Source organism: Vulpes vulpes, chromosome 1 (genome assembly GCF_048418805.1).
Source record: "Vulpes vulpes isolate BD-2025 chromosome 1, VulVul3, whole genome shotgun sequence".
Lineage (NCBI taxonomy): Eukaryota > Metazoa > Chordata > Mammalia > Carnivora > Canidae > Vulpes > Vulpes vulpes.
In genome coordinates, this window is record NC_132780.1 from 8,144,415 (window position 1) to 8,171,763 (window position 27,349).

A 27,349-nucleotide genomic window follows, 5' to 3' on the forward strand; every position below is an offset into this window, starting at 1 on the left:
TGCCCGTCTCCCTCCTCCTCTGTGGGCTCTGTGCCTGTCCGTGGCCCACCTCCGCCGCAGGTGCATGGACATCCTGGAGCTGTCGGAGCGCCTGGACCTGCAGCGGTTCCACTCTCACACCCTCTGCCTCTACCGCGCGGTGTGCGCGCTGGGCAACAACCGCGTGGCGCATGCTCTGTGCAGCCACGTGGACCAGGCGCAGCTGCTGCACGCGCTGGAGGACGCGCACCTGCCGGGCCCGCTGCGCGCGGGCTACTACGACCTCCTCATCAGCATCCACCTCGAAAGTGCCTGCCGCAGCCGCCGCTCCATGCTCTCCGAGTACATCGTGCCCCTCACGCAGGAGACCCGCGCCATCACTCTCTTCCCACCTGGGAAAAGCGCGGAAAACGGCCCCCGTCGCCACGGCCTGCCTGGCGTCGGCGTCACCACCTCGCTGCGGCCCCCACACCACTTCTCGCCGCCCTGTTTCGTGGCTGCCCTGCCCGCTGCTGGGGTGATGGAAGCTCCGGCCCGCCTCAGCCCCAGCATCCCTCTGGAGGCCCTGCGGGATAAAGCACTGAGGATGCTGGGGGAGGCCGTGCGAGATGGGGGGCAGCACGCACGCGACCCTGTCGGGGGCTCTGTGGAGTTCCAGTTTGTGCCCGTGCTCAAGCTTGTGTCCACCCTGCTGGTAATGGTTTCCTCCTGCTTCCCTCTGTCCCATTCTTCTTCCGCATTCCAAATCCTCTATCCATCTGTCCCCCTCTCATTTGTGTATCTAACCACCCATCTGTCTCTCCATCCTCCACCTTTCAATTTATCCTTCTATCCTCTACTCATCCTTCATTCACTTTTCCTCCCATCCATTCATCTGTCTTCTATTAATCTGTTTATTAATCTTTTCTCCCTCCTTTACATTCATCTAGACAACCAACCATCATTCGTTTATCAATCCATCCATCCTCCACCCACCTTCCCATCCATCCATCTATTCATTCAGATACCCCCATCTTCCCATCCGCAAGTCCACCCATTTACTTATATTTCCATTCTCTGCCCATGTATCTCTCCATCCATCCATGTATCCATGTATCCAATTTTTCTTTTCTTTAGATTTTATTTATTTATTTATTTATAGAAATATTTTATTTATTCATTCATGAGAAACAGAGAGAGAGAGAGAGAGAGAGAGAGAGGCAGAGACATAGGCAGAGAGAGAGGCAAGTTCCATGCAGGGAACCCGATGTGGGACTTGATCCTGGGACCCCAGGACCACGCCCTGGCTGAAGGCAGGTGCTCAACCACTGAGTCACCCAGGCGTCCCAGATTTTATTTATTTATTCACGGGAGACACACAGAGAGAGGCAGAAACACAGGCAGAGGGAGAAGCAGGCTCCCTAAGGGGATCAGGCCTTGACCCCAGGACCCTGGGATTTCGACCCGAGCCAAAGGCAAATGCTCAGCCACTGAGCCACCCAGGTTTCCCCCTCCATCTATCCAGTTTTCAATCTAGTTGTCCATTCATCCTTCCATTTACTCATACACGAGCACATCCCTGTTCCATCTATTTATTTATCCACCTATTCATTTATTTATTAAGCTATCTCTCCTTTCATACATCCAGTTATCATCCTCCTTGCACCTGTGCATTCATTCATCCACACATCCATCCACCCACCCATCTACAGATTCATCTGTTCCTTCATCTTCCGCCTACCTATCTGTCCACCAATGCATTTCTCAGTTCATATATATATACATTCATCCACCTACCCACAAATCTATCCAACCATCTACACCCATTCATCCACCCACCATCCACTCATTCTTCATCCTTTACTGCATGTACCCTTTATTCACATACTCATCTAATGACTCACCCACATATCCATCCATCCAAATTTTTATGCACAAACCTACCCACCCATCCATCATCCAACCATCCCACCCTCCCCCCTACTTCTTTGCCTATTTATCTATTTACCCATTCATTCATTTACATACTCATGCACTTATCAAATCATCCATCAACCTACCCACCTATTCATACATTATATATCCTGTCATCTATCTACCCATCTCTCCCTCAGCTTTTACCTTCACCTCTCTATCTACCATCTGCCCATCAATTTCTCTCCCCTTCAAACCTCTACTATTCCATCTATTGATTCAGCCACCCAGTGCTCCCTCCACTTATCCATCTCTCTTTCCTCATTGTTTTTCCCTTTCATCTATCTGCTTTCCCTCCATCTGTCAGCATCTTCATTATGTTTATTGAGTGCTAGCATATACTGGGAGCTATGAGGGCATCTATCAGAGTAAGGGGTGTCCTGCTCCAGAGTCACATATGCTCAAGCTTAGGAGAAAGGACATTTACTAGGCAAGGGAAAGATGCTAATGTTTGGCTACATGGTCTGGGCCAGGTTAGGTGGGACACAGATATGGACCTGAGGGGATGTTAAGGAAAATGGGTGGCAGGGCAAGGAGGTGCCATTTCTTTGTGTAGGAGGAATCATATCTAGCCCATGCAGGAGTGAATCTGACATGTGCAGGAGAAGCAGGTCTGGGGAGTGAGGCTGGGACTTGATTTGGGGGTCTCAAGGGCCACAGTGAAGGACTCAGGTTTTGTCCTGTAGGTGATGGGCATCTTTGCTGATGAGGATGTGAAACAGATCTTGAAGATGATTGAGCCTGAAGTATTCACTGAGGAAGAAGAGGAAGAGGAAGAGGAGGAGGAAGAGGAGGAGGATGAGGAGGAGAAGGAGGAGGATGAGGAGGAAGAAGCACAGGAGAAAGAAGATGAGGAAAAAGAGGAAGAGGAGACAGCAGAAGGGGAAAAAGAAGAAGACTTAGAGGAAGGGCTGCTCCAGATGAAGTTGCCAGAATCTGTGAAGTTACAGGTGGGCTCATTCTTCCTGTTCTCCAGCCACCATCTATCTGGGCTGAGAGACAGGATCTGGTGCAGCATGAGTCTGGACTTTGTTCCAAGGAAGTGGGGAGCTGTGGAAGTGCCACAGATGATTGGAGTGCTGCTGGCTTCAAATGATCTCTCTGGTTGCCATGTAGCAGGTGGATTGGAGGGATGAGACCATTGAGAAGGCGGGCATAAGGATCCAGGCAGGAAATGATGGTGGCAGATAGGGCAGGGCCATGAAGAGGAGGGAGGAAGCAAGAAAAGTTTCAAGGATGGTCTCAGCACCATCATTCCTACTGCATGGTTGTCCTCCCATAGATGTGCCACCTGCTGGAGTATTTCTGTGACCAAGAGTTGCAGCACCGTGTGGAATCCCTAGCAGCCTTTGCGGAGCGCTATGTGGACAAGCTCCAGGCCAACCAGCGGGACCGCTATGGCCTCCTCATGAAAGCCTTCACCATGTCTGCTGCTGAGACTGCCCGACGTACTCGCGAGTTCCGCTCCCCACCCCAGGAGCAGGTACTCTGACCCCTGACCCCAGCTAGCATTACTGTCTAAATCCCAACTTTAACCTCTCCCCCTACAGTGATCACTGATGGTGTTAAATCTCTAAACTCATGCTTGACATCTGACCCTATTGAAATACTTCTCTCTTACTCTTCTACTTATCTCCAAACCAATTTGTCCTCTTCGTCACCTCAGACTGACACTGACTCCATTCAAAACTCTAGTCTTCAGACGGTCTGCATCAACTCATGACCTTAGACAGGGTCTCACAATTGAATCTTTTTTTTTTTTTTTTTTACAATTGAATCTTTGATCCTTGACCTCAGAGTTTCTGCCTTGGGTCTCTGACCCTCATTCTAATAACTTTTGACCTTCCTCTAGATAAACATGCTATTGCACTTCAAAGATGGTGAAGATGAGGAAGATTGTCCTCTCCCTGAAGAGGTTCGACAGGATTTGCTCGAATTTCATCAAGACTTGCTGGCACACTGTGGTAAGAGATCAGAGAACCCATCTCCCAAATTTTCTCTTGAGACCTCTCCTGAAGTTTCCCTAAGATTTCCTGATCTTAAATATTTACAGTATTGGTGCAATGTAATTTTTGGTTGAATGAATGAACAAACATATTAGTGAACAGATAAAAAATGAGTGGAGGGATATTTGTACTGGCATTTGAGTATATTATACATGGATGGATGTCTATAGGCAAGTGAATGGTGAGTGTAAATTGGTAGATAGAGAGATGAATGAATAAAGAAATGGATGAGTAGATGGCTGGGTGGATGGATGGATGGATAAAGAGAAGGATGATGGTTGGATGGGTAGATGGAGAATTGAAAATTGGATGGAGAGATGGTTGGGTGGCTGGAGGGATGAATGGATAACCTCCATTGTTTCTGATAATAAGGCAGCTAATAATCTTTTTTAAAAGATTTTATTTATTTGTTCATAAGAGACACAGAGAGAGGCAGAGACATAAGCAGAGGGAAAAGCAGGCTCCCTGCGGGGAGCCTGATAAGGGACTTGATCCCAGGACCCCAGGATCAGGACCTAAGCCAAAGGCAGATGCTCAATTACTGAGCCACCCAGGTGCCCTAGGCAGCTAATAATCTTACAGAGATTCTTTTATATGTGACGAGTGGTTTTTCTCTGGCTGCCTTTCAAGTTTTCTGTTTGCCTTTGCTTTGAAACAGTTGGGTATAATGTATCTAGGTGTGGCACTCTTTGCTTTTATCCTACTTGAAGTTTATTAAATTTCTTAATGTGTAGATTAATATTTTGCATCAAATTTGGGACTTTGGGGCTATTATTTCTCTAAATATTTTTTTGCCATTTCTCATCACTCTTTCTGGGACTCCCATTATGCATATATTGATATACTTGATGATGTCCCACAGGCTCTGAGGCTCTGTTAGCTTTTCTTCATTCTTTTTTTTCTTCATTCTTTTTTACTCTTCAAACCGATAACCTCTATTGTCCAACCCTCAAGTTCACTGATTCTTTCTCCCACCAGCTCAAATATGCTGTTACCTCTCTAGTGATTTTTAAATTTCAGTTATTGTACTTTTCAGCCCCAGAATTTCTATATGGTTATCTTTTATGTGGTCTACCTCATTATTAATATTCTCTATTTGAGGAGTCATTGGCATCATACTTATCTTTAATACTTTCTACATGGCTTCCTTTAGTTCTTTGAACCTACTTATAATAGCTTATTTTTAAAAATATTTTATTTATTTATTAATGAGAGACAGAGAGAGAGGGAGGCAGAGACATAGGCAGAGGGAGAAGCAGGCTCCCTGCAAGGAGCCCAATGTGGGACTTGATCCCAGACACCAGGATCACACCCTGAGCTAAAGGCAGACACTCAACCACTGAGCCACCCAGGCGTCCCTATAATAGTTTAAAAGACATTTAACATGCTTCAAAGAATGAATAAATGAATAAATATGTGAATATATGGAGAAATAAATGAAAAAACCCAAGAATGTACACAAGAATGAGGAATGAATGAACCAGTGAATGAGTTAAGAAGTGAATGACTAGAGCACCTGAGTTGCTTAGTTGGTTAAGTGTCTGCCTTTGGCTCAGGTCATTATCCCAGGGTCCTGGAATCAAGTCCCATATTGGGACTGCTTGCTTCTCTCTCTCCCTCTGCCCCTTCCTCCCATCCTTACTCGTGCTCAATTGCTCACTCTCTTGTGTTCTCTCTCTCAAATAAGTGAATAAAATAGTTTTTAAAAAAGAAGTGAATGACTGAATAGATGAAGAAGCACACAGATGAATAACACCCTCTCCCTTCTTGACCAACTCCAGGAATTCAGCTGGAGGGGGAGGAGGAGGAACCAGAGGAAGAGGCCACCCTGGGCAGCCGCCTGATGAGCCTGTTGGAGAAAGTCCGGCTGGTGAAGAAGAAGGAGGAGAAACCTGAGGAGGAATCCCCTGCTGAAGAGAGCAAACCCCGTGAGGACTCGGGTCTTTAGGGAGGGGACAGGGATGGGGCAGGCAGCCGTGTGCTTGAGGAGCCAGTAGGTCCCAGATAGGCCAGGCCATGAGGAGTAAGCAAGGGAGGGGTATATTGATGAGAGAGGAGGAGTATGGGGTGCGGTAAGAGAAGAGGTATGTTGGAAGTGTGGCCCAAATATGGCAGCTCTACAGTATGTGTGTTGGACCAGCATGCTGTATGGCCTGCCAGCACAGAGATATACATCCCACCCTGGGGTGGTGGCAGCTCCTGTACCACCACCACGGCTTCCGTGTCCTCATGGCTTTTCTTTGTTTTTCTCTTCTTTTTTTGGTGAAATGATTACTATGATGAGGGATTAGAAAAACAGTTATGATAAATGTTGGTCCAATGGGCCATTATGCAAAATATATTTAATCTCCAACCAACAAAGACAGGTCCCTGAAGTTGGTATAGAGTTTATTCTACAACATTCAAGAAACTGTTATTGGGCCAGCTCTGAGCCAGGAACTGTTGGCAGGGCTGGAGAATGCTGTGGGGAGAAGGAGTAAAAATCTCTACCCTCCAAGAGTTTAGAATATTATAACAGATGCACATATACATATACCATAATGTCAGGTGGCCATGGCTGGCTAAGGAAAAAAATCAAGCTGAGTAATAGGAGACAGAGGGATAAAGATGGAGGGGTCAGAATAGGGGAGTGAGGTGTGCAAAGATCTGGGGAAGATGATTGTTACAAAGGGAATAGCCAATGCAAAGGCCCTGAGGCAGGAACATGCATGGGGTATTTAGAGGCCAGTGTAGCTGGAGCAGAGTGAGCAAGGGGAGGGGGGCAGGAGATGAGGTCAGAAGTGACAGGGCCAGATTGCATAGCGCTAGAAGGTCATGAATTGACACCATCGTTTAGTGCCAGTGCATGGAGGTTTCTCCTAACCTGAGAACATGAGACATCTCTTTTCTCCCAAAATCCTGGGAATGAAAAGGGTTGGGAGAGAAAGAGAGACACAGAGAGAAATGGATGCTGGATGTAGGAGAGATGAGTCCCAGGGAGATGGCCAGGGAAAATAAAACAGTTAATTTTGACATCATTTTCAAATGATGCCAAAGTCCACCAGGTATTCTCGGTGTCTGTTGTCTCTCTTGATGAAAAATCAACAGTGTTTTTATAGAACAAGTGGAATTGTGACTTGTGCTTTCAAAGGTACATTATATATTTCAAAGGTGCTTATAATGTACTCTGGTATTTTGAAGTGATACAAGTTCTTTTTACCTCTTGAAACCTTTAGGGAGCCCTGACTGTCTGGGTGTTAGGGTGAAGAGAACAGGGGAGCTCTTAAGGCAATAAAACGAAATCTTCCAGAATCTGCCTACTCCTGGCAGGTGGAGGGTCAGGGCAGTTAGTAACTGAGAAGCCCTCTGGGAAGAGGGGCCTTTCTGCATTGTTTTGGCTCCAGGCCTCAACCTGGGAGTGTTCTGACACGCATGTCCCCTTCCCAGAGTCATTGCAGGAGCTGGTGTCCCACACAGTGGTGCGGTGGGCTCAAGAGGACTTCGTGCAGAGCCCTGAGCTCGTTCGGGCCATGTTCAGCCTCCTCCACCGGCAGTACGATGGGCTCGGGGAGCTGCTGCGTGCCCTGCCCCGGGCATACACCATCTCACCATCATCCATGGAGGACACCATGAGCTTGCTTGAGTGCCTGGGCCAGATCCGATCGCTGCTTATTGTGCAAATGGGTCCCCAGGAGGAAAACCTCATGATCCAGAGCATTGGGTGAGGCTCTGCCCCCTCTCCTGACTTTGCACATCCCCCCCGGGAAGGAGGGGAGCCCCCACAAGCTCCAGCTTGTCCCCCGGGCTCATGTCCCGTGGATGCAATAATGCCTCCTTCCTCCACTTCTGCTTCATCCTTGTGGTGATATATACTTCTCCCAATAGCTAGCCCATCTCCTTGGCTAATGGCCCCTCCTCTCACCTCTCCATCCAGACCCTGGGATAACAGCTCTTACTCACCTCTTGGCACAATAGTTACCTTCTTTGAGCTTCAGTGTTCATCTCTAAACAGGAAGAGCCATGCCTACCTCATACAGTCATGGCAAGGCTTCCAAGGGCTTTTGCACATCGTAATGATACTGGTAATGGTAACGATAGTACTAAACACTCACTCAGTGTCAAGAGTGTCTCATTCATTCACCCAGCAAGCATTTATTGAGCACCTAGTTTGTGCCAGGCCCTTTCTAGACACTTGGGGATACCACATGCAGCATGGTAAGGATCTCCACCCTAGGGGATCCATGCCTCAGTTTCTTTTTTCTGTAAAATAGGGATAACTATAGTTCTTGGCTTCTAGAGTGGAGATAAAGATTGAATGAATTCAGATCTGTTAAGGGGCATGGTGCCAGGCATGAAGGAAGAACTCAGTAAATGTTGACTGTTATTACAGTGGTGGTGACAGCTCTCCCAAGGGCCTGGGGCTGTCCCTGAACTGGGGCTCCACCGGGCCCCTGGCGACCTCACGTTCTTTACCTGTTCACAGGAACATCATGAACAACAAAGTCTTCTACCAGCACCCGAACCTGATGCGGGCACTGGGTATGCATGAGACAGTCATGGAGGTCATGGTGAATGTCCTCGGGGGTGGTGAATCCAAGGTAAGGGGTCTGTGTGGGCTAGGGAGCTCAGGGCAGGGGGCCATGGAGGGGCAGGCATTGACCACAGGCCCACTCTGCCTCCCCAGGAGATCCGCTTCCCCAAAATGGTGACAAGCTGCTGCCGCTTCCTCTGCTACTTCTGTCGTATCAGCCGGCAGAACCAGCGCTCCATGTTTGACCATCTGAGCTACCTGCTGGAGAACAGTGGCATTGGCCTGGGTGAGAATCCCTGAGCCCGGGGTGGCGGCCTGTCCCTCACGACCCACTCTTGGCGGTCCATCCAGGCATCCATCTCTACTCCTTCAGTCATTCAACAAACACTTATTCTCAACCCACCCTGGCTGTAGCCCTGTGATGAGCAGTCCTGGGGATACCCAGACAGCCCTGGCCCTGGCCCTCACAGAACTCACGGTGCAGCATGACAGATAGACAGTGACAGCCCAGAGTGGTCAGGCCTCAGATGGGGAAGCACAGATCAGAGGACGCACTTGACCTAGGCTGTAAAAGGGGGTGGTCAAGGAGGGCTTCCGAGAGGAGGTGAGATGAGCAGCAGTGAGACTGTCAACTACATACCTCTGAAGAGCTTTCTCACTGCCTCTCGCCCTCACAGGCATGCAGGGCTCCACGCCTCTGGATGTGGCAGCTGCCTCTGTCATTGACAACAACGAGCTGGCCTTGGCATTGCAGGAGCAGGACCTGGAGAAGGTGGGGAAGGAGGAGGCCTGGCCCCTACCTGGCCCCTTGGGGCCCCTGCTGACTTGGGACCCACTCCATGGGATGGTCTAGGATTGAATCAGAAGGGGGATAATTTGCAGGGGAAAGAACAGGAGCCAGTCACATGGGGCTGAGTGCAAATAATCCATACCTCACCCTCCTGCAGCTGCATGTCCTTGGCACATTTCTTGACCCTCTGTGCCCCCCTCCCTCCTCTGCTTCTGTACTAGTGTCAAAGGGCATAGGCTCTGGAGTTCAGCAACTTAGGCTGAACCTAAGTGAGATGGTGCTCTCTCTTGTTGTGTAGCCTTGGACAAGTGACTTAAATTCTCCAGGCCTGTCTTCTCATCTGCAGAATGAATATAATAATAGAATAGGGTTATTCTCAAGATGAAATAACTTAATCCATGAAAGCATTTGTAATACAGCAAGCACTCAATAAGCGTTATCTGCTACTATAGTGTTACTCATTCAACAAATATTTACCGAGCACCTACTATGCGCCAGGACCTTGTCCAAGGCAGTAGGGGTGTGACAGTGACTGAGACAATCAGAAAATCCTTGTCCACATGAAGCTGACATGTGGTTGGGAAGATGGATAATAAACAAGACGAATAAGTAAAATACATAGTGTATTAGCTAGTGACAAGTGTTATGGATGAAAAAAGTGAACAGGGGAGAGAAATATCAAGAGCCAGGAGGGTGTCCAAGTTTAGATACGTGTGATCAGAGAATGCCTCACTGAGAAAGTGACATTCGGGGAAAGCTCTGAAGGAAGAGAGGGACCATATGGACATCAGGGGGAAGAGCATTCCAGGCAGGGGAACAGCCAATGCAAAGGCCCTGAGACAGAAGTGAACCTCATGAGTTTGAGGAACAGCGAAGAGACCAGTATGGTTGGAGCAGACGGAGTGAGAAGTTAGCGGTGGGAAGTGAGGTCAGGAGGTGGCAGGGAAGATTGTGCAGAGGGTCTTAGTGGACCACTGTGAGGGCTCTGGGTCCACCCTAAGTGAGATGGTGCCCCAGGAAGGTTCCAAGCAGGGAAGGGATGCTTCTGTGTAGGAGGAATAGACCGAAGGAGCAGGGAGCCCAGGAAGGAAGCCCCTGGCATGGTCCAGGTGGGAGAGGAGGGTGGAGGATGACGATTATTGTTTGCTGAGAGATCCAGAAATGCATCAGATTGCAGAGCTCCAGGGATGGGCAGGGACATGAGCCTTGGGGAGGAGGTGGTGCGGGTCTGCCTCTGGCTGAGCCCCCTCCGCCCCCAGGTGGTGTCCTACCTGGCGGGTTGTGGCCTTCAGAGCTGCCCCATGCTCCTGGCTAAAGGGTACCCAGACATCGGCTGGAACCCGTGTGGCGGCGAGCGCTACCTGGACTTCTTGCGCTTCGCTGTCTTTGTCAATGGTGAGTCAGGAGCTGGTGGTGGCAGGACAGGGGGCTGGGGCCACTGACCAAAGCCTCCCTCGGGGTGTGGGCCACACCTTGAGCCACTGGCCTAGCCCGGGATTCCTCCTGGTGGGCTGGGGCAGCACGCAGAAGCCAGTGGGGGCCTGGCCTTAACCCTTGGGGCGGGGTCCCTGGGCCGTGGCTCATGAGGCCTCCTGACCGCCGGAGCCGCCAGGTGAGAGCGTGGAGGAGAACGCCAACGTGGTGGTGCGGCTGCTCATCCGCAAGCCCGAGTGCTTCGGGCCTGCCCTGCGGGGTGAGGGCGGCTCGGGGCTGCTGGCTGCCATCGAAGAGGCCATTCGCATCTCTGAGGACCCGGCACGTGATGGCCCAGGCGTCCGCAGGGACCGGCGGCGTGAGCAGTGAGTCTCCCACCATCTCGGCAGAACCGGCCCCCCTTCCCAGTGCCTCTGGCTGCCTCCCCAACGCTGCCCACTTTCCTCTGCAGCTTCGGTGAGGAGCCCCCGGAGGAGAACCGGGTGCACCTGGGACACGCCATCATGTCCTTCTATGCCGCCTTGATTGACCTGTTAGGACGCTGTGCACCAGAGATGCATGTGAGACCCAGAAGTCCAGGGATGGGGAGGGGCACACAGGGCCACCCTTGAGCCTCCTCAGTCAGGCACTGGACAGCACTGATAGCTCTCACTCTGCGGGTGGTCTTAGGAGAGGCAGTTCTGAGGACAGACACACTGGTGACCAAGACAGCCCCAGGCCCAGCTCTCACGGAGCTCCCGGACCAGTGGGGGTGACCAAGCAAGGTGGGCCAGGGGTGGCCAGGGCTGCAGTGGAGAAGCACAGGCCGAGGAGTCAGGGCTGGGGATTCTAGAGTTTGCCCTGCGAGGAGTCCTGGTCTACCTGCCAGTAGATCAGGAAAGGATGGATGGGGTATTGAGCAAATGGGGCACAAGGTGCCTGATGATGTGGCCCACACTTCCTTCTTCCAGCTAATCCAAGCTGGCAAGGGAGAAGCACTGCGGATCCGCGCCATCCTGCGCTCCCTCGTGCCCCTGGATGACCTTGTGGGCATCATCAGCCTCCCACTGCAGATCCCCACCCTGGGCAAAGGTGCGGAGGGGGCCGGACTCAGCAAGGCAGGGAGGCTGAGGAGGGAGCGGATGGGTCCGAAGGGCATCCCTGACCCCCTGCCCTCCTGGCCCACAGATGGGGCTCTGGTACAGCCAAAGATGTCGGCATCTTTCGTGCCGGACCACAAGGCATCCATGGTGCTCTTCCTGGACCGAGTGTACGGCATTGAGAACCAAGACTTCTTGCTGCATGTGCTGGACGTGGGGTTCCTGCCTGACATGCGGGCGGCCGCTTCGCTGGACACGGTGAGCAGCCCGCCCCGCCTAGCCACCCTCCCTGCCTCCAGAGAGGATGCGAGATGGGGCGTGGGCATAGCAGCCGGGCTTCTGTTTGTTCTGGGCTTGTGTACGTATCAAAATCCTCCCTCCCCACCCCCCTCACCCCTGTCAAGATAGAAAACAAAACCAAGATAAACTCTGAGTTCTGGGAGAGGGTGGGTGGAAATCTCCAACATCTCCTCATTCTTATTTAAGAAATAATTCTCAATGATGGCTCGGCACCAAGGAGACAGACCTGCGCACGACAGCAGCAATAATGCTTATATAGATATATAATAGCTACACAGTTAGATTGCCGTAGGGGACAAAGTCAAGTAAGATGAGGACAGAACTGACCGCTGGTGTGGCCACATGGAGGCCACTGGTGACTTGCTAAGCACTTTCAGTGAAGTGGTGGGGGAAGAGCCATACCGGAGGGGGTTACGAGGGTCTGGCAGGTGAGGTATTGGAGTGTCAACAAGTCTTTACACAAGTTGGTGACAGAGGAGGCAGAGGAATGATGGATATGCTGGACAGGTGACCTTGTCCCGGAAAAGACTCTTCTCGAGATGAGAGGAAGAACTGTTGGCTACTTGCACACTTGAACTTGCTAGTACTTGCTACTTGAACATGGCAACTTGATTCTGTAAATACCAGTTTATCAGAAATACTGAGGGCAGGGGCGCCTGGCTGGCCCAGTTGGTGGGGAGTGCGACTTTTGATCTTGGGATTGCGAGTTCGAACCCAGTGCTGGGTGTAGAGGTTATGTAAAAATTTAAAAAATCTGGGAATCCCTGGGTGGCGCAGCGGTTTAGCACCTGCCTTTGGCCCAGGGTGCGATCCTGGAGACCCAGGATTGAATCCCACATCGGGCTCCCTGCTTGGAGCCTGCTTCTCCCTCTGCCTATGTCTCTGTCTCTCTCTCTCTCTCTGTGTGTGACTATCATGAATAAATAAATAAAATCTTTAAAAAAATTTAAAAAATCTTAAGGAGAGAGAGAGAAAGAAAGACAGACTGAAGGCAGAAGAACAAGTTCAAGGACACCACCAGGACCAAAATAAAAATGTAGGCAACTCCACTGGATAAGTTGATCCAGTTTTTTTTTTTTAAAGATTTTATTTATTTATGAAAGACAGAGAGAGAGAGAGAGGGAGGCAGAGACACAGGCAGAGGGAGAGGGAGAGGCAGGCTCCATGCCGGGAGCCCGACGCGGGACTCGATCCCGGGGCTCCAGGATCGTGCCCTGGGCCAAAGGCAGGCGCCACACCACTGAGCCACCCAGGGATCCCCTGATCCAGTTTTTCCAGCAAATAAATAGCATTTAAAAGAATAGGAAAGGAGACCATTACAGATGAAAGGACCTGAGATCCAGCAGCCAGATACAAATGGTTTGGGGGCCTTCCTGGTGCCCTGATCCAAACAATCCCAGCTAAATGTACAGCAATTTTTGAGACAACTGGAGAAAGCTGATCATGAATTTTACACACTTGTTAATTCTGTTGGGTGTGAAAGTGGCGGCCCGGGATGTTGAACAGAAGCATTAGTCCGAGTGGAGATACATATTCAAATTTCCATGGGTAGAGCCGTCTAGGGCTGGGGTTGCATAAAAATATTACAGGAAAAAAGGGGAGCTTGGAGAGGAAATAAGCAGCACAAGGGTATCTACAGGAGACTCTACTCTGGGTAAGGAGGGCTCCTTCTTTGGTTCCTCGACTTCTGTAAGTTTGAAATTTTGCACAGTTCACAGCGGTGACAGAGGCGGGGCGGGGGACAGTGTTGGCGGGAGGTGCGACCACGGCCACCCCGGGAGCCCGAAGCGGGCCTGATGCCCCCGCTCTGCGCCCCAGGCCACGTTCAGCACCACGGAGATGGCGCTGGCGCTGAACCGCTACCTGTGCCTGGCGGTGCTGCCGCTCATCACCAAGTGCGCGCCGCTCTTCGCGGGGACCGAGCACCGCGCCATCATGGTGGACTCCATGCTCCACACGGTGTACCGCCTGTCCCGCGGCCGCTCGCTCACCAAGGCGCAGCGCGACGTCATCGAGGACTGTCTCATGGCGCTCTGCAGGTGCGGCGGGGACGGGGGCTCTGCAGGTGCGGCGCGGGCGGGGGCTCTGCAGGTGCGGCGGGGACGGGGGCTCTGCAGGTGCGGCGCGGGCGGGGGGCTCTGCAGGTGCGGCGGGGACGGGGGCTCTGCAGGTGCGGCGCGGGCGGGGGCTCTGCAGGTGCGGCGCGGGCGGGGGCTCTGCAGGTGCGGCGGGGACAGGGGCTCTGCAGGTGCGGCGCGGGCGGGGGGCTCTGCAGGTGCGGCGCGGGCGGGGGGCTCTGCAGGTGCGGCGCGGGCGGGGGCTCTGCAGGTGCGGCGCGGGCGGGGGCTCTGCAGGTGCGGCGGGGACGGGGGCTCTGCAGGTGCGGCGGGGACAGGGGCTCTGCAGGTGCGGCGCGGGCGGGGGCTCTGCAGGTGCGGCGGGGACGGGGGCTCTGCAGGTGCGGCGCGGGCGGGGGCTCTGCAGGTGCGGCGCGGGCGGGGGGCTCTGCAGGTGCGGCGCGGGCGGGGGCTCTGCAGGTGCGGCGCGGGCGGGGGCTCTGCAGGTGCGGCGGGGACGGGGGCTCTGCAGGTGCGGCGCGGGCGGGGGCGCCGGGGCGGGGGCTCTGCAGGTGCGGCGCGGGCGGGGGCGCCAGGGCGGGGGGGGGCTCTGCAGGTGCGGTGGGGACGGGGGGCGCAGGGGCGGGGGTCGGCGGGGGTCTCTGCAGGTGCGGCGCGGGCGGGGGCGCCGGGGCGGGGGTCGGGGCGCTCTGCAGGTGCGGCGCGGGCGGGGGCGCCGTGGCGGGGGCGCGGGGGGCGGCCGGCCTCCGGCTGAGCCCGCGCGGCGCGGTGCGCGTCTCCGCAGGTACATCCGCCCTTCCATGCTGCAGCACCTGCTGCGGCGGCTGGTGTTCGACGTGCCCATCCTGAACGAGTTCGCCAAGATGCCGCTCAAGGTGAGGGCGAGCCCCCTCCGGCGCGCGGCGACCCCGGGCCCCGGGGCTCGTCGGTACCGCCCCGCCCAGTTAGCCTGCAAACCCGAGGGCGGCGTCCCCATGGAAACCTCTCTGGCCTTCTCATGGGCACACTGGGATTTCCAGGACGGTCGCTGGGCGGCATTGGTACCTCTGACACTCCCTCATCAGTGCCTGATTTGCCTAACAGAGAGCCAGGCCTCACCTGAATTAGCACATATTTGCATGGAGTACACTGCTTTTCCTAATTAGCATGCTTACTGTCTGCCCAGACCACCAGCCTTACTCTTTGCAAATGAGTGCATTTATTTCAATAAATAGCACCACAGCTATTCTGCATATTTGCACAGCGTCTCCTATAATTTTTTTATTTGCCTGCTGGTTTGCATAAGGAGATACCTCCAACTCAGATATCGACTGTTTTACATGATACATCTAAATCAGCCCGTTTCAAATTTGTGTAGTGGATATGGAGGCCCGCTTCCCAATTACCATATATTTGCATGGGGTTCTGCTTATATTTGTGTGCCATGGTCATTCATGGGAGCGCAGACTACTCCGTCCATATGGCCATTCGCACTTTGCACACAGTCCTACTCATGGATTAATATTAGCACACTTATTTGTGTAAAGCGACACCAGACAAATCCAGCTCCAGTTGAATACCCATCCTGACTCTAAATTGGAATGCTAAATTTGCATAGTAAATGGGCCCAGACCACTCTCCAATAAGCATACCATTTTCTTTCATTAGCATCATTTGCAAAATCTGCATCGCCTTCGTAATATAAAAGCCCTGGCACCCCTGGCCTCCTTGGCTTTTCTTTTGCCCGCCACCTACTATGTGCCTCTCATTTATGTGTCCCCCTCCTTCTCCCACCCAGCTCCTCACCAATCACTATGAGCGCTGCTGGAAGTACTACTGCCTCCCCACGGGCTGGGCTAACTTCGGAGTCACCTCAGAGGAAGAGCTGCACCTCACTCGTAAACTCTTCTGGGGCATCTTTGACTCGCTGGCCCATAAGGTCTGGGCACGTGGTGGACGAGGGGCTGAAAGGAACCTGATTGGAGGGTTTGGGGCCCAAATTTGGGGAATGCACAATGAAATTCCCAAATTTGGGGGTTCAGAGAGGGAGCCAGATGTACAGCTTTAGAACCAGTAGAATCTATGAGTTTGGTCTCTGGTTTGGTTGTAGTGCAAGAGGGAATGGGCCTCTAGTTTGGGGGTTTAGGGAGGGGTGATAGAGGGTGGTTTTGAGGGTCCAGGTGGGCTGAGGTTTGGGTTTCAAGAAGAGAGACGATAATTGATGTCTGGGGACCAAGGGAGGAGGGTTAATTATTGGAGGGGTGAGTTTGAAGTCCTAGGGCTCCAAGATTTGAAGGCGCAGCCAGGCCTGCAGTGACCCCCACCCCTGGCGTCCCCAGAAGTATGATGCAGAGCTGTACCGCATGGCTATGCCTTGTCTGTGCGCCATCGCAGGGGCCCTGCCCCCTGACTACGTGGACGCCTCATACTCATCCAAAGCTGAGAAAAAGGCCACGGTGGACGCTGAAGGCAACTTCGATCCTCGGCCTGTGGAGACCCTCAAGTGAGGCCTGGGGGCAGGAGTGGGGTGGGGATGGGGGCTAGGAGAAGGAGAAGAAGGTTTCAGACATGGAAGGAGGGGCCAGCCCCAACATCTGCCCACCCTATCCCCCTAATAGTGTGATCATCCCAGAGAAGCTGGATTCCTTCATTAACAAGTTTGCTGAGTACACACATGAGAAGTGGGCCTTCGACAAGGTTGGTGCCAGGGTCCCCCCTCCCCAGCGACCCCCATTCCTGCTGGCCTTTCTCAAGAGCCCAGCTTTTCCCTGTGGCCCTGGATTTCCCTGAGACCCCCAACTGTTCCTGGGACCTAAAGTCTCCCCTGGAACTCTCAGCCCCTCCAGGGTTTCCCTTGTGTGTGCTCCAGACTGCTGTCTACCCCTCATGCTGCCCCCTGCTCTCAGCTCCATAGTGGCACTACCCTTACCGGTCCCCTCTCCACCTCCAGATCCAGAACAACTGGTCATATGGGGAGAACATAGATGAGGAACTGAAAACCCATCCCATGCTGAGGCCCTATAAGACTTTTTCAGAGAAGGTGAGCAAGTCTTTAGGCCCAGTGCTAGGGTTCCAATATGTAACCTCCAAATTTGGGCATTCAAGGAGGAGGGAGGCCGCTTCATCAGCTTGGATCTAGCTGGGACTGCAGGCTAGGGCTCCTCATCCATGGACTTTGCCTTCTCTCAAAACATAGTTGCCTCCCCTACACCCCGAACTCCCTAGGTTCCTTCTTAGAGTCACAGATACGGGGTTTTATTCCTTGAGCCTACAACTTAACTCCTCTGAGTCTCATGTGTAAAGTGGGATATCGGAATGAGTTTGTTTGGGAGGCCCTGTTACAAAGCAAGTTAAGAGACCTGGGTTCGAATCCAAGCTGGAACACTTCCTCCTAGCCCTGTGGTCGAGGCTTTCCCCTTCTTAGGACACTGGAGGCCAGGCAGTAAGGCTCCTACCTCCGCCTCCCTCCCATCTCATCCCATCCCACCAACTCCCCGGCTTCCTGTCCACCCCAGGACAAAGAGATTTACCGCTGGCCCATCAAGGAATCTTTGAAGGCCATGATTGCCTGGGAATGGACGATAGAGAAGGCCAGGGAGGGCGAGGAGGAGAAGACGGAGAAGAAGAAAACGCGGAAGATATCCCAAAGTGCCCAGGTCAGGGGAGGGGCCTGGGCAGGGGGCGGGGTCACAGGGTAGTGAGCCGCTATCGAAGGGGCGTGGCCAGTAGGGGGCGTGGCCAGACCAAAGGTGGGGTTTGGGAGAGTTGCCCCGCACAGGGAAGAAGGTGGGGTCAGCGGAATGGGGGGGCGGGGAGCGGGGTGCTGGACCAGGCTGAGCGACCTGGGAAGGCGGGGCGACTGGGTCTGCAGAACCGCAAAGGGCAGAGAAGAGGAGGGCGCGGCTTAGAGACAAGGCCTTAGGGAGAGGGCGCAGAGCGGGGCCCAGGGCCAGGTGGAGGGGGTGAGCTGTGTTGGGGCCCGGGCTTCCTGCCAGCCCATCAAGCCCTCCCGTCCCTCCCTCGTCCTCCCAGACCTACGATCCGCGAGAAGGCTACAACCCCCAGCCGCCCGACCTCAGCGGAGTTACCCTGTCCCGGGAGCTGCAGGTGAGCCCCCTGACCCTTCATCTAGGAGGTATGCCTCCTAGGCATGGACGTGTTTGTTGGGGTTGGGGAGGACATCCCCTGACTCTCTCACCCACTCCCAGGCCATGGCGGAACAACTGGCAGAAAATTACCACAACACGTGGGGGCGGAAGAAGAAGCAGGAGCTCGAGGCCAAGGGTGAGGGCGCCCATCGCATCCCCGCACAGACCCCTCTTCACCAAAGTCCTCTAGGCACAGGCTCCAGAGTCATAGGGGTCTAGATTAGAGTTGTGTCACTTTGAACAATTGCTTTCACCCCGCCCCCCCCCCCCCCCCCCCATAACAACACCATCGACTACCCTAGGGTTTTGCTGAGACTATGAGGATCATCCAAAAGCCATGTTTTGGTTATTCTTATCTCTGTTTTGGTTACTATAATTATGCATGCCAGCAGCTGCAGGAGCCACCAACATGAGCGTGGCCTGGGTCTCCCCAGTCCTCTGATTTCTGGTCTTTGCTGCTCCAGGTGGTGGGACCCACCCCCTGCTGGTCCCCTACGACACACTCACAGCCAAGGAGAAGGCGCGAGATCGAGAGAAGGCCCAGGAGCTGCTAAAGTTCCTGCAGATGAACGGCTACGCTGTCACCAGGCACGTGGGCTGCGAGTCTGGCCGGGAGGGGCGGGGAATGTGGGAGGAACCAGGGAGGCAGAAGCCGGGAGAAGCTGGCCTGGGGCGAAGCAGGGCCCGAGAAGGGAGGAGGCTGCGGGGGCGGGGCCTGGAGGGTGAGGGAGGGGCCAGAGAGGAGAGGAAGCCCAGAGGGGTGGGGCCTGAGGGGGCGGGGCGCGGCCAGGGGGAGGGGCTAAAGGGGCGGGGCCGCAGGAGCCGGGACTGAGGCTAAGGGGTGTGGTCAAATGGGCGGGGCCTGGGGAGGGGAGAAGGCCACGAGGGGTGGAGCTTGGGGCCAGAGAGGGGAGGGCTCAAGAAGCGGGGCCAAAGGAGGAAGGGGCCGGGGTGGGGAGGAGCTAGGAGGGGTGTCTGGAGTGGGGGCGGAGTCAAGGAACAGACAGGAACTTGAGGGGGTCTTGGGGTGGGGCCGAAGCCTGTGGAGGCTGGGCCTAGGGGAGCAAAAGGGGAGCTGGAGAGGATTGGGAAACAGGGTGGCCGTCCCTCCGGGCTGACCCCCTCTGCCTGTCCACGCAGAGGCCTTAAGGACATGGAGCTGGACACGTCTTCCATTGAGAAGCGATTCGCCTTTGGCTTCCTGCAGCAGTTGCTGCGCTGGATGGACATTTCCCAGGAGTTTATCGCCCACCTGGGTACGGAGGAGTCCCTCCGTCAGCCGGCTGTACCCGCGGTTTCACCTCAGGCCCCACTTCATGCATTTGTCCTTCCCTCCCCGTATCTCATTATTGTGCCAGACACTGGGCCAAAGGTGTTGAGAACATAGCAGCGAATGAGACCAAAGTCCCTGTCCTCCTGCATTGACATTCCTGTGGTGCATTCAGACAATTAACATCGGATAACTTAGGTTTTTAGAAGACAGTTAGTGTTTTGAGAACAAGAATACACTAGAGTCAGCTAAGGAAAATAGGAGTGGGATGAAAGTGGAACTGGTTAAAAAATTTTTTTAAAGATTTTATTTATTAAAAAAATTTTTATTTATTCATGAGAGTCATAGAGGCAGAGACATCAGCAGTGGGGAGAAGCAGGCTCCCTGCAGGGGAGTTAATGCGAGAGAGACTCTCGATCCCAGGCCTCCAGGTGTTGGAGGCAGATCACATAGAGCTGTGCAGGCATGGGGAGTGCCCTGAGGGGAATGGCACCACAGCAGGGTTCTGAGCCAGAGGGGGCCCTGACCTGCCTCAGGTGTTCACAGACTCCCCTTGGCTGCACTGGGGATGGCATCTGGACGTAGGGGCCAAGAGGGTGAGGACTGGGCAGATTCTGGAACTCTTTTGAGGCTGTTGGTATTCCCCGCACATGTCTCTTACATCCTACTAAGAATCACAGTTGGCCCTCGTATCCCTCCCAGCTTCCCCCAGAGATCCCAGCGTGTCCCTGAGAGCCACCCACGGAGCCCCTCAGATGAGTGGCACAGCAGGACTCACTCAAACATCTCGCCTTGGGTCCCACGTGCTGACTCTGTGCTGAGCACCTCGCCTCTCTGTGCCTCAGTTTCCCCATCTGTCCATCATAACTGGCCACAGTTCTGTCCCTTTCTTGTTGGGTGACCCAGGCTGAGTTATTTCACCTCAGTTCTCTCATCTGTAAAATGAAGAGGGACCCACTATACAGACCTCCAAGTTGGGAAGAGATTGTGCAAGCACATTTCTCACATTTGGCAGGGACGTTGCAAATGTTTGACAATGGGAGCCAGCATTACTATTTTAGTTGTATTTACTAGTAGTAATTATTACGGTCACTGTTATTATTTTCTGAAATTGATTTCCACTCTAAAAGCAATTCTAATCTGTCTGCAGTGACTTCTTGTTTTATTCATTCGTTTATTCATTCCAAACTGATTCAGTGTCAAGTATCAAAGTTCAGGAAGAAAAGGGCTTGTGAGGAAGGGGATGTCCCATGGCCTTACCCTATCTGAGTTTATCCTCCTCCCCATTTTCAGCCTCAGGAAGGGTTTGATCAAGGAGTTAGGGGATTAGATGAAAGATCGGGGAGAGAGGTTCACCTCAAAGCCAACAGAGGGGACTTTATACCAAGAGTTAATCTCTCATCTTTTCCTACCTTTACCCTGGTGTCCCCTCTCTCCAATGGAACACCCTGAGTTCCCCAGCCTTGAACCCACCATGACCCCTGTTTTCCCTCCCCCACCAGAGGCTGTGGTCAGCAGTGGACGAGTGGAAAAGTCTCCACACGAACAGGAGATTAAATTCTTTGCTAAGGTGAGAGGTGGGCTCAGAAAGCTGGAGGGGGCTGGGGACCGGGTGGCCTCCCCCACCCTTCACCCAGTCCCCCTCATCTCTTCCTCTCCCCACCCCCCAGATCCTGCTCCCTTTGATCAACCAGTACTTCACCAACCACTGCCTCTATTTCCTGTCCACACCGGCCAAAGTGCTGGGCAGTGGCGGCCATGCCTCCAACAAGGAGAAGGAAATGATCACCAGGTGGGCTCTGCTTTGACCTCTGACCCAGCCCCCTGACCTCACAGGATTGTGATTCTGGACCCTTGCTGCCCAACTCTGGACCTTAGGGGCTCTGTCCTGGGTGTTGGGCACCAACCACTCCACCTGCAGAGGGAACTGAAGGCTGAGGGTGACCAATTGTCCTGTTGTGCCCGGGCCCAAGGGTTTTCCCAGGTCATGGGACTTTCATGGATGGACTGGCTGCCTGGTCAGAAAGACAGACCAGTCTCCCCAGCCCCCAGCCCCCCCGGTTCTGGTTTCTGCCCCTGACTCTCAAACCTGCTCATCTCCCTGGCCCCTCCTCACCCTTCCTCTCTTTCGTTTTCTTCCCAACCACTTGACACCCTCCTGGCTCTGCTTCCTGTCCCTCTGTCCCTCTAATTGCACCACTGCTGTCCTGGTCCCTTGGTGTCCTCACTCTTTCCTCTGTCCTCCTGTCCCTCTTTCTTCAGCCTCTTCTGCAAGCTTGCCGCTCTTGTCCGCCACCGAGTGTCTCTCTTTGGTAAGTAGCTCTGTTCCCCGAGCTCTTCTCCCTGTCTTTCCTCTTTCCCTGCACTCACCCACCAAGCTCACCCTAAAGCGTTCCTGGTTCCTGGTTCCTGCCTCGATTGGCACAACCCTCACTGTGTTCTTCTTCCACACCTGGGCGCACCTGGGTGCACCTGGGCATAGGCTGGGTCATCCTGGGGACAGGGCTGGGACTGGGGCAGCGGCGGGCCCTGACCTCACAGAGACCCTAGGCTGGGCACTGATGGCCCAAGGGGTCAGGGCTGGGAAGGGGGAGGCACAGCGGGTTTGGGGAAGGACAGGGGCCTATGGGGTCCAGGTGGAGGTGGGGTTCGGGACGAGATAGATGTAGAGGAAGGCACTGCCCTCCAGCCCTTCCTTTACCCTGGCCTGTCCTCCTTCCCCAGGGACAGATGCTCCAGCTGTGGTCAACTGTCTTCACATCCTGGCCCGCTCCCTGGATGCCAGGTACGGGGCACGGCGCCCACTCCCACCCCTGTTCCCCTCGCTTTTCTGAAATCTAGAACCTCAGATTCTAGAACGGGCGCACCCCGGCTTCCCTCCTAGGACGGTGATGAAGTCAGGCCCCGAGATCGTGAAGGCCGGCCTCCGCTCCTTCTTCGAGAGCGCGTCGGAGGACATCGAGAAGATGGTGGAGAACCTGCGCCTCGGCAAGGTGTCCCAGGCGCGCACGCAGGTGAAGGGTGTGGGCCAGAACCTCACCTACACCACCGTGGCCCTGCTGCCCGTCCTCACCACGCTCTTCCAGCACATCGCCCAGCACCAGTTCGGAGACGATGTCATCCGTAAGGACCCCTGGCCCCAAGGGCGGGGGGTCGGGGGCCAATTGGGCCAATGCCAGCCGTCCTCGCGTGCCTAACCCCAGGTGTTTGCGAGTGTGGATTCAGGGCTCGAAGCCAAGCGTGCACTCAGTGAGTTGGAAGTAACAGAATGAGTTAATGAGGATAGGAGTTCAGCTGCTGCTCTAACGGAAAGACCCTAAACCACTGCAGCTTAAGCAAGAAGAACGTATATTTCTTTCTCATGTTACGTCTAGTTATAAGTGGCTCATTATAAGTGGCTCATAATGTCAGAAGCCCAGGTGCCCCCCACCTTGCTACCCTGCCATCTCGGAAAGACTGCCTCTATCCGTGGGGTCCAGGATGGCACGTCATTGCATCCTCAGTCTAGCCTGGAGGAGAAGAGAAGCAGCAAAGAGGAGGGCATTGCAGTTCTTCTGAAGGAACGACCCAGAAGCCATCTGCATCACTCCTGCTTACCTCCGTCTCATTGGCTCAATTTAGCATGTGGCCACGTGTCACTGCAAGGGAGGCTGGGAAAGTGGCCTTTATTCTGGGAGGTCGTGTGTCCAGCTAAATATCGGAGGTCTGTTAGTAGAAAGAAGAAAAGAGCAGAAAAACGTTAAGAGCAGGTACTGGGAGTCCGTTAGCAGCGTGTACCCTGTTTATGCTACCAAACGGCACGTATGGTGCGAGACCCAGCCCCTGGGGTCTTGGGACACATGGCACACAGGGTGCAACATGCCTTTGCTAATGAGACACAGATAAGGTGTTACACCCGGGGTGGTGTCGGGTACTCAGAACAAAGGAGCTTATGAGACGTGGGCTGGACTATGGTGGAGCAAGGGGGAAGGACAGGAGGAGGTGGGAGAGATGCTCAGGAGGCCGAAGGGGTGGGCTGTGGAGGGGAGGCAGGCAGAGTGGGGCCCACGGCCCTGGCCCGGGCCCTGCGGACAGTGGGGCTGCCAGGGGACAGGGGGTGGAAGAAGTAACCAGTTTTAGGGAGATGCTGAGGTCAGTTCGAGACTTGGTGGTTGCAAGGGACCCAGGGAATACCCTGGAAAGTGTCCAGGATGGGCTGGAGGCCCCATGGGCAGTGGGAACTGGCAGAGAGTAGGGCCATGTGTCAGCTCACGGTTTATTTGAAACTAGAACCTCTTGATAAAAGTAAGAAAAGTTGTGCTTGGGTCGGGTACTTCCCCCACCCCTACATTTTATTTAGAAATTTTTATTTATTTTTCTTAAAGATTTTAGTTATTTGAGAGAGAGAGAGAGAGAGAGAGAGAGAGAGAGAGAGAGAGAAAACAGAGGAAGAGTAGAGGGAGAATCAGACTCCTCACTGAGCAGGGAGCCCAACCTGGGGCTCCATCCCAGGACCCTGGGATCATGACCTGAGCCAAAGGCAGACGCTCAATCACTGAACCACCCAGGTGCCCCTATTTAGAACATTTTATTTTATTTATTTAAAAAAAATTAAAAAAAAAAAAAGATTTTATTTTGGGCAGCCCAGGTGGCTCAGCGGTTTAGCGCCGCCTTGGGCCCAAGGCCTGATCCTGGAGACTCAGGATCGAGTCCCATGTCAGGCTTCTGCATGAAGCCTGCTTCTCCCTCTGCCTGTGTCTCTGCTCCGGTCCGCCCCCCCACCCCCGGGTGTGTGTCTCATGGATAAATAATAAAATCTTTTTTAAAAACTTAAAAAAAGATTTTATTTATTTGTTCATAAGAGACACACAGAGAGAGGCAGAGACACAGGCAGAGGGAGAAGCAGGCTCCCCGTGGGAAGCTCAATGCAGGACTGGATCCCAGGACCCCAGGATCATGACCTGAGCCAAAGGCAGACGCTCAATCACTGAGCCACCCCGGTGCCCCTCTTTAGAAAATTTTAATGTATCCAGGAAAGTCAAAGAAAGAGAATTGTTAATAATTTGCCCCATATGCTTAGCCTTTCACTTTCTGGGTGAAAGTGTTTATAAACCATTTTCTCAAACTTTTGAACGTGAGTTGCACACACGGTGACACCTCATCCCTAAGTACTGAGTTTGCATCTTCTGGAATGAGCACCTTTTCTCATTTAATTGCAATATCATTATCACCACGTAGCCTGACTACTTCAATTTCCCCCATTACCCTCAAAATGCCTTTGCTTTTCCTTTTTTTTTTTGTTTTTAAATCAGAATCCAGTCAAGTTTCTCTCATTGCGGGGGCAGTTATGTCCACATAGTCTCTTCAATCTAGAACCTGCCCCTTATCCTCTTTTTGCCTCATGACATTTGTGAAGTTGTTGAGGTTCGTAACCTAGTCTTCCCGCAGCGGGGCGGGTGGAGGACGACAGTGGATGACCTAAAGTTATAGTCAGGATTGGATGTTTGCTTGCATTTTTCCGGAAAGAGTGCCCATCACGTCATTAAAGAGATCCAGGACTCCTCTCTCAGGAAGGAACAACTAGCTTTTGTTGAGTGCCTGCTCTGTGCCATGTTCCAGTTGATTTCCAACCATTAACTCTTTTTACAAAAATATTTTATTTATTCATGAGGGACAGAGAGAGGCAGAGACACAGGCAGAAGGAGAAGCAGGCTCCATGCAGGGAGCCTGACGTGGGACTCTATGCCCGGTCTCCAGGACCAGACCCTGGGTTGAAGGTGGCGCTAACCGCTGAGCCACCCGGCCGCCCTCATTAACTCTTTTGATTCTCACAACCACCCCACAAGGAAGATACTATAATTATGCCCATTTTACAGACAGGGAAACTGAGGCCAAGAAAGTGTTAGTACTTGCTCATATGACAGAGTGGTAAACAGCAGGCCGGCTTAGAGCCCTGCCCTTACCCAGTATCCGGAGACTGGGAGGAGGGCGGGGAGAACTGGGATCGCGGCTGCATCCCCCACCCTCACTCTTCCTCTCTCCCTCAGTGGACGACGTCCAGGTCTCTTGCTACCGAACGCTGTGCAGTATCTACTCCCTGGGAACCACCAAAAACCCTTACGTGGAAAAGTAAGGAGACAGAGTAATATCTGGGGTTGCGGTGGGTACCGTGGGGGCTCAGGGACAGGGGGGAGCAGGAGACGATGGGGGGAGTTCAAAGTCCACAGACCTGCTTGGCGGCAGCTGCAGTTCACGGAGGCGGCCACGTGAGGGCGCTCAGGGGAAGGCCAGCGAAGGAAGTGGCGGCCTCGGCTCGGAGGCCGGATGGGCACCAGGCCCGCGGGATGCCAGGTTGTGCCTCCCTGGGGGCCGAGCTTGCCCTGGCAGGGGGCGCACAGGAATGGGGGTGGCACGTGGGAGCCACAGCAAGCTCGGGGCACCGGGGAGGGCTCTCCTGGGCTGGGATCACCGGTTGGAGCAAGAGGGCACTTAAGCCCAGGGTCGGGCGCCGGGGTGGCTCAGCGGCTGAGCGTCGGCCTTCGGCTCAGGCGTGATCCCGGGATCGAGTCCCGCATCGGGCTCCCTGCGTGGAGCCTGCCTCTCCCTCTGCCTGCGTCCCTGCCTCTCTCTCTCTCTCTCTCTGTGCCTTTCATGGAGAAAAAAAAAAAAAAAAACAGGGACAAGGCCACACCTGTGCCCTCGGGGGACCGCAGTTCTGCTCCCAAGAGTTCTGGGGAGAGGCACTTCCGTGGGGACAGAGGCTGGGACCCAGGACCAGGCAGCAGGCAGGGGCGGTGATGGGAGCTAAGTCGCCCCCTCTTCCAGGCTGCGCCCAGCCCTCGGGGAGTGCCTGGCCCGCCTGGCAGCGGCCATGCCCGTGGCCTTCCTGGAGCCCCAGCTGAACGAGTACAACGCCTGCTCGGTGTACACTACCAAGTCTCCCCGGGAGCGGGCCAGTAAGTTGTGCGCGGCGGGGGACTCCAGAGCTTGTGGGGGGAGAACACTGAGGTCACTGTGGACACTGAGGTCTGGGGGTGATGGGTCGGGGTGCCTGACTCCTCCCCGCACCCCAGTCCTGGGGCTCCCCAACAGCGTGGAGGAGATGTGTCCTGACATCCCGGTGCTGGAGCGGCTCATGGCAGACATCGGGGGGCTGGCTGAGTCGGGGGCCCGCTATACAGAGATGCCACATGTCATCGAGATCACGCTGCCCATGCTGTGCAGCTACCTGCCCCGCTGGTGGGAGCGCGGGCCCGAGGCCCCCCCGCCTGCCCTGCCCGCTGGGGCCCCCCCACCCTGCACAGCTGTCACCTCCGACCACCTCAACTCCCTGCTGGGTAACATCCTGCGAATCATCGTCAACAACCTGGGCATTGACGAGGCCTCATGGATGAAGCGCCTCGCAGGTGGGTCTGGGGCACCAGGCCCCTGAGGACTGGGCACTAGGGTCCTGGGGCTCGGGCCCTTGATCTGATGGTCCGAGGAGGAGATTCCAGGGTCCATGGTTTCGTGGGAGTTGGGGGGAGTCTAGGTTTTCTCAGGGTCAGAAGGCCAGGGGTCATCACAAGGGGTCAGAATCTCAGGCTCATAGGTGGATGGATGGGCCCTGGGCTGGATTCTGAATATCTGGAGCCTTGGAGAGGTGAGGAGCTGTGTCAGAGACAGGCTCCTTACACAAAGGGTCAGAGAACCAGGTCAAGCATCAGGGTCCCTGCTATGGAGGGGGCTGTAGGTCAGAGGTCAAGAAATGAGTCTTTAAAGGACTGGGATTCTTGGCTCAGAAGTTCTGTGTCAGGCGTTGGCTCAAGATAGATTGGGGGCCAGGGCCAGAGGTCAGGGCCAGA

General features: G+C 54.2%; 1 protein-coding gene across 2 annotated transcripts in view; it reads left to right on the plus strand.

Annotated features, from left to right (window-relative positions):
- RYR1 (ryanodine receptor 1) overlaps positions 1-27,349 on the plus strand; it is a 117,999-nt gene that overhangs the window by 36,479 nt on the left and 54,171 nt on the right. For both annotated transcript variants that reach the window (XM_072751802.1, XM_072751811.1), the window contains exons 34-66: positions 61-673; positions 2,619-2,882; positions 3,215-3,415; positions 3,785-3,896; positions 5,720-5,866; positions 7,365-7,638; positions 8,401-8,515; positions 8,602-8,734; positions 9,126-9,220; positions 10,498-10,633; positions 10,851-11,037; positions 11,124-11,232; positions 11,623-11,743; positions 11,840-12,009; positions 13,870-14,090; positions 14,914-15,004; positions 15,907-16,047; positions 16,448-16,611; positions 16,727-16,805; positions 17,059-17,148; positions 17,624-17,764; positions 18,141-18,215; positions 18,317-18,392; positions 18,721-18,844; positions 19,397-19,512; positions 21,029-21,096; positions 21,197-21,318; positions 21,789-21,838; positions 22,251-22,311; positions 22,411-22,649; positions 25,553-25,634; positions 26,331-26,461; positions 26,579-26,911. In XM_072751802.1, the coding sequence (XP_072607903.1) occupies positions 61-673; positions 2,619-2,882; positions 3,215-3,415; positions 3,785-3,896; positions 5,720-5,866; positions 7,365-7,638; positions 8,401-8,515; positions 8,602-8,734; positions 9,126-9,220; positions 10,498-10,633; positions 10,851-11,037; positions 11,124-11,232; positions 11,623-11,743; positions 11,840-12,009; positions 13,870-14,090; positions 14,914-15,004; positions 15,907-16,047; positions 16,448-16,611; positions 16,727-16,805; positions 17,059-17,148; positions 17,624-17,764; positions 18,141-18,215; positions 18,317-18,392; positions 18,721-18,844; positions 19,397-19,512; positions 21,029-21,096; positions 21,197-21,318; positions 21,789-21,838; positions 22,251-22,311; positions 22,411-22,649; positions 25,553-25,634; positions 26,331-26,461; positions 26,579-26,911 (5,081 nt within the window). The remainder of the gene's footprint in view (positions 1-60; positions 674-2,618; positions 2,883-3,214; positions 3,416-3,784; positions 3,897-5,719; positions 5,867-7,364; positions 7,639-8,400; positions 8,516-8,601; positions 8,735-9,125; positions 9,221-10,497; positions 10,634-10,850; positions 11,038-11,123; positions 11,233-11,622; positions 11,744-11,839; positions 12,010-13,869; positions 14,091-14,913; positions 15,005-15,906; positions 16,048-16,447; positions 16,612-16,726; positions 16,806-17,058; positions 17,149-17,623; positions 17,765-18,140; positions 18,216-18,316; positions 18,393-18,720; positions 18,845-19,396; positions 19,513-21,028; positions 21,097-21,196; positions 21,319-21,788; positions 21,839-22,250; positions 22,312-22,410; positions 22,650-25,552; positions 25,635-26,330; positions 26,462-26,578; positions 26,912-27,349) is intronic.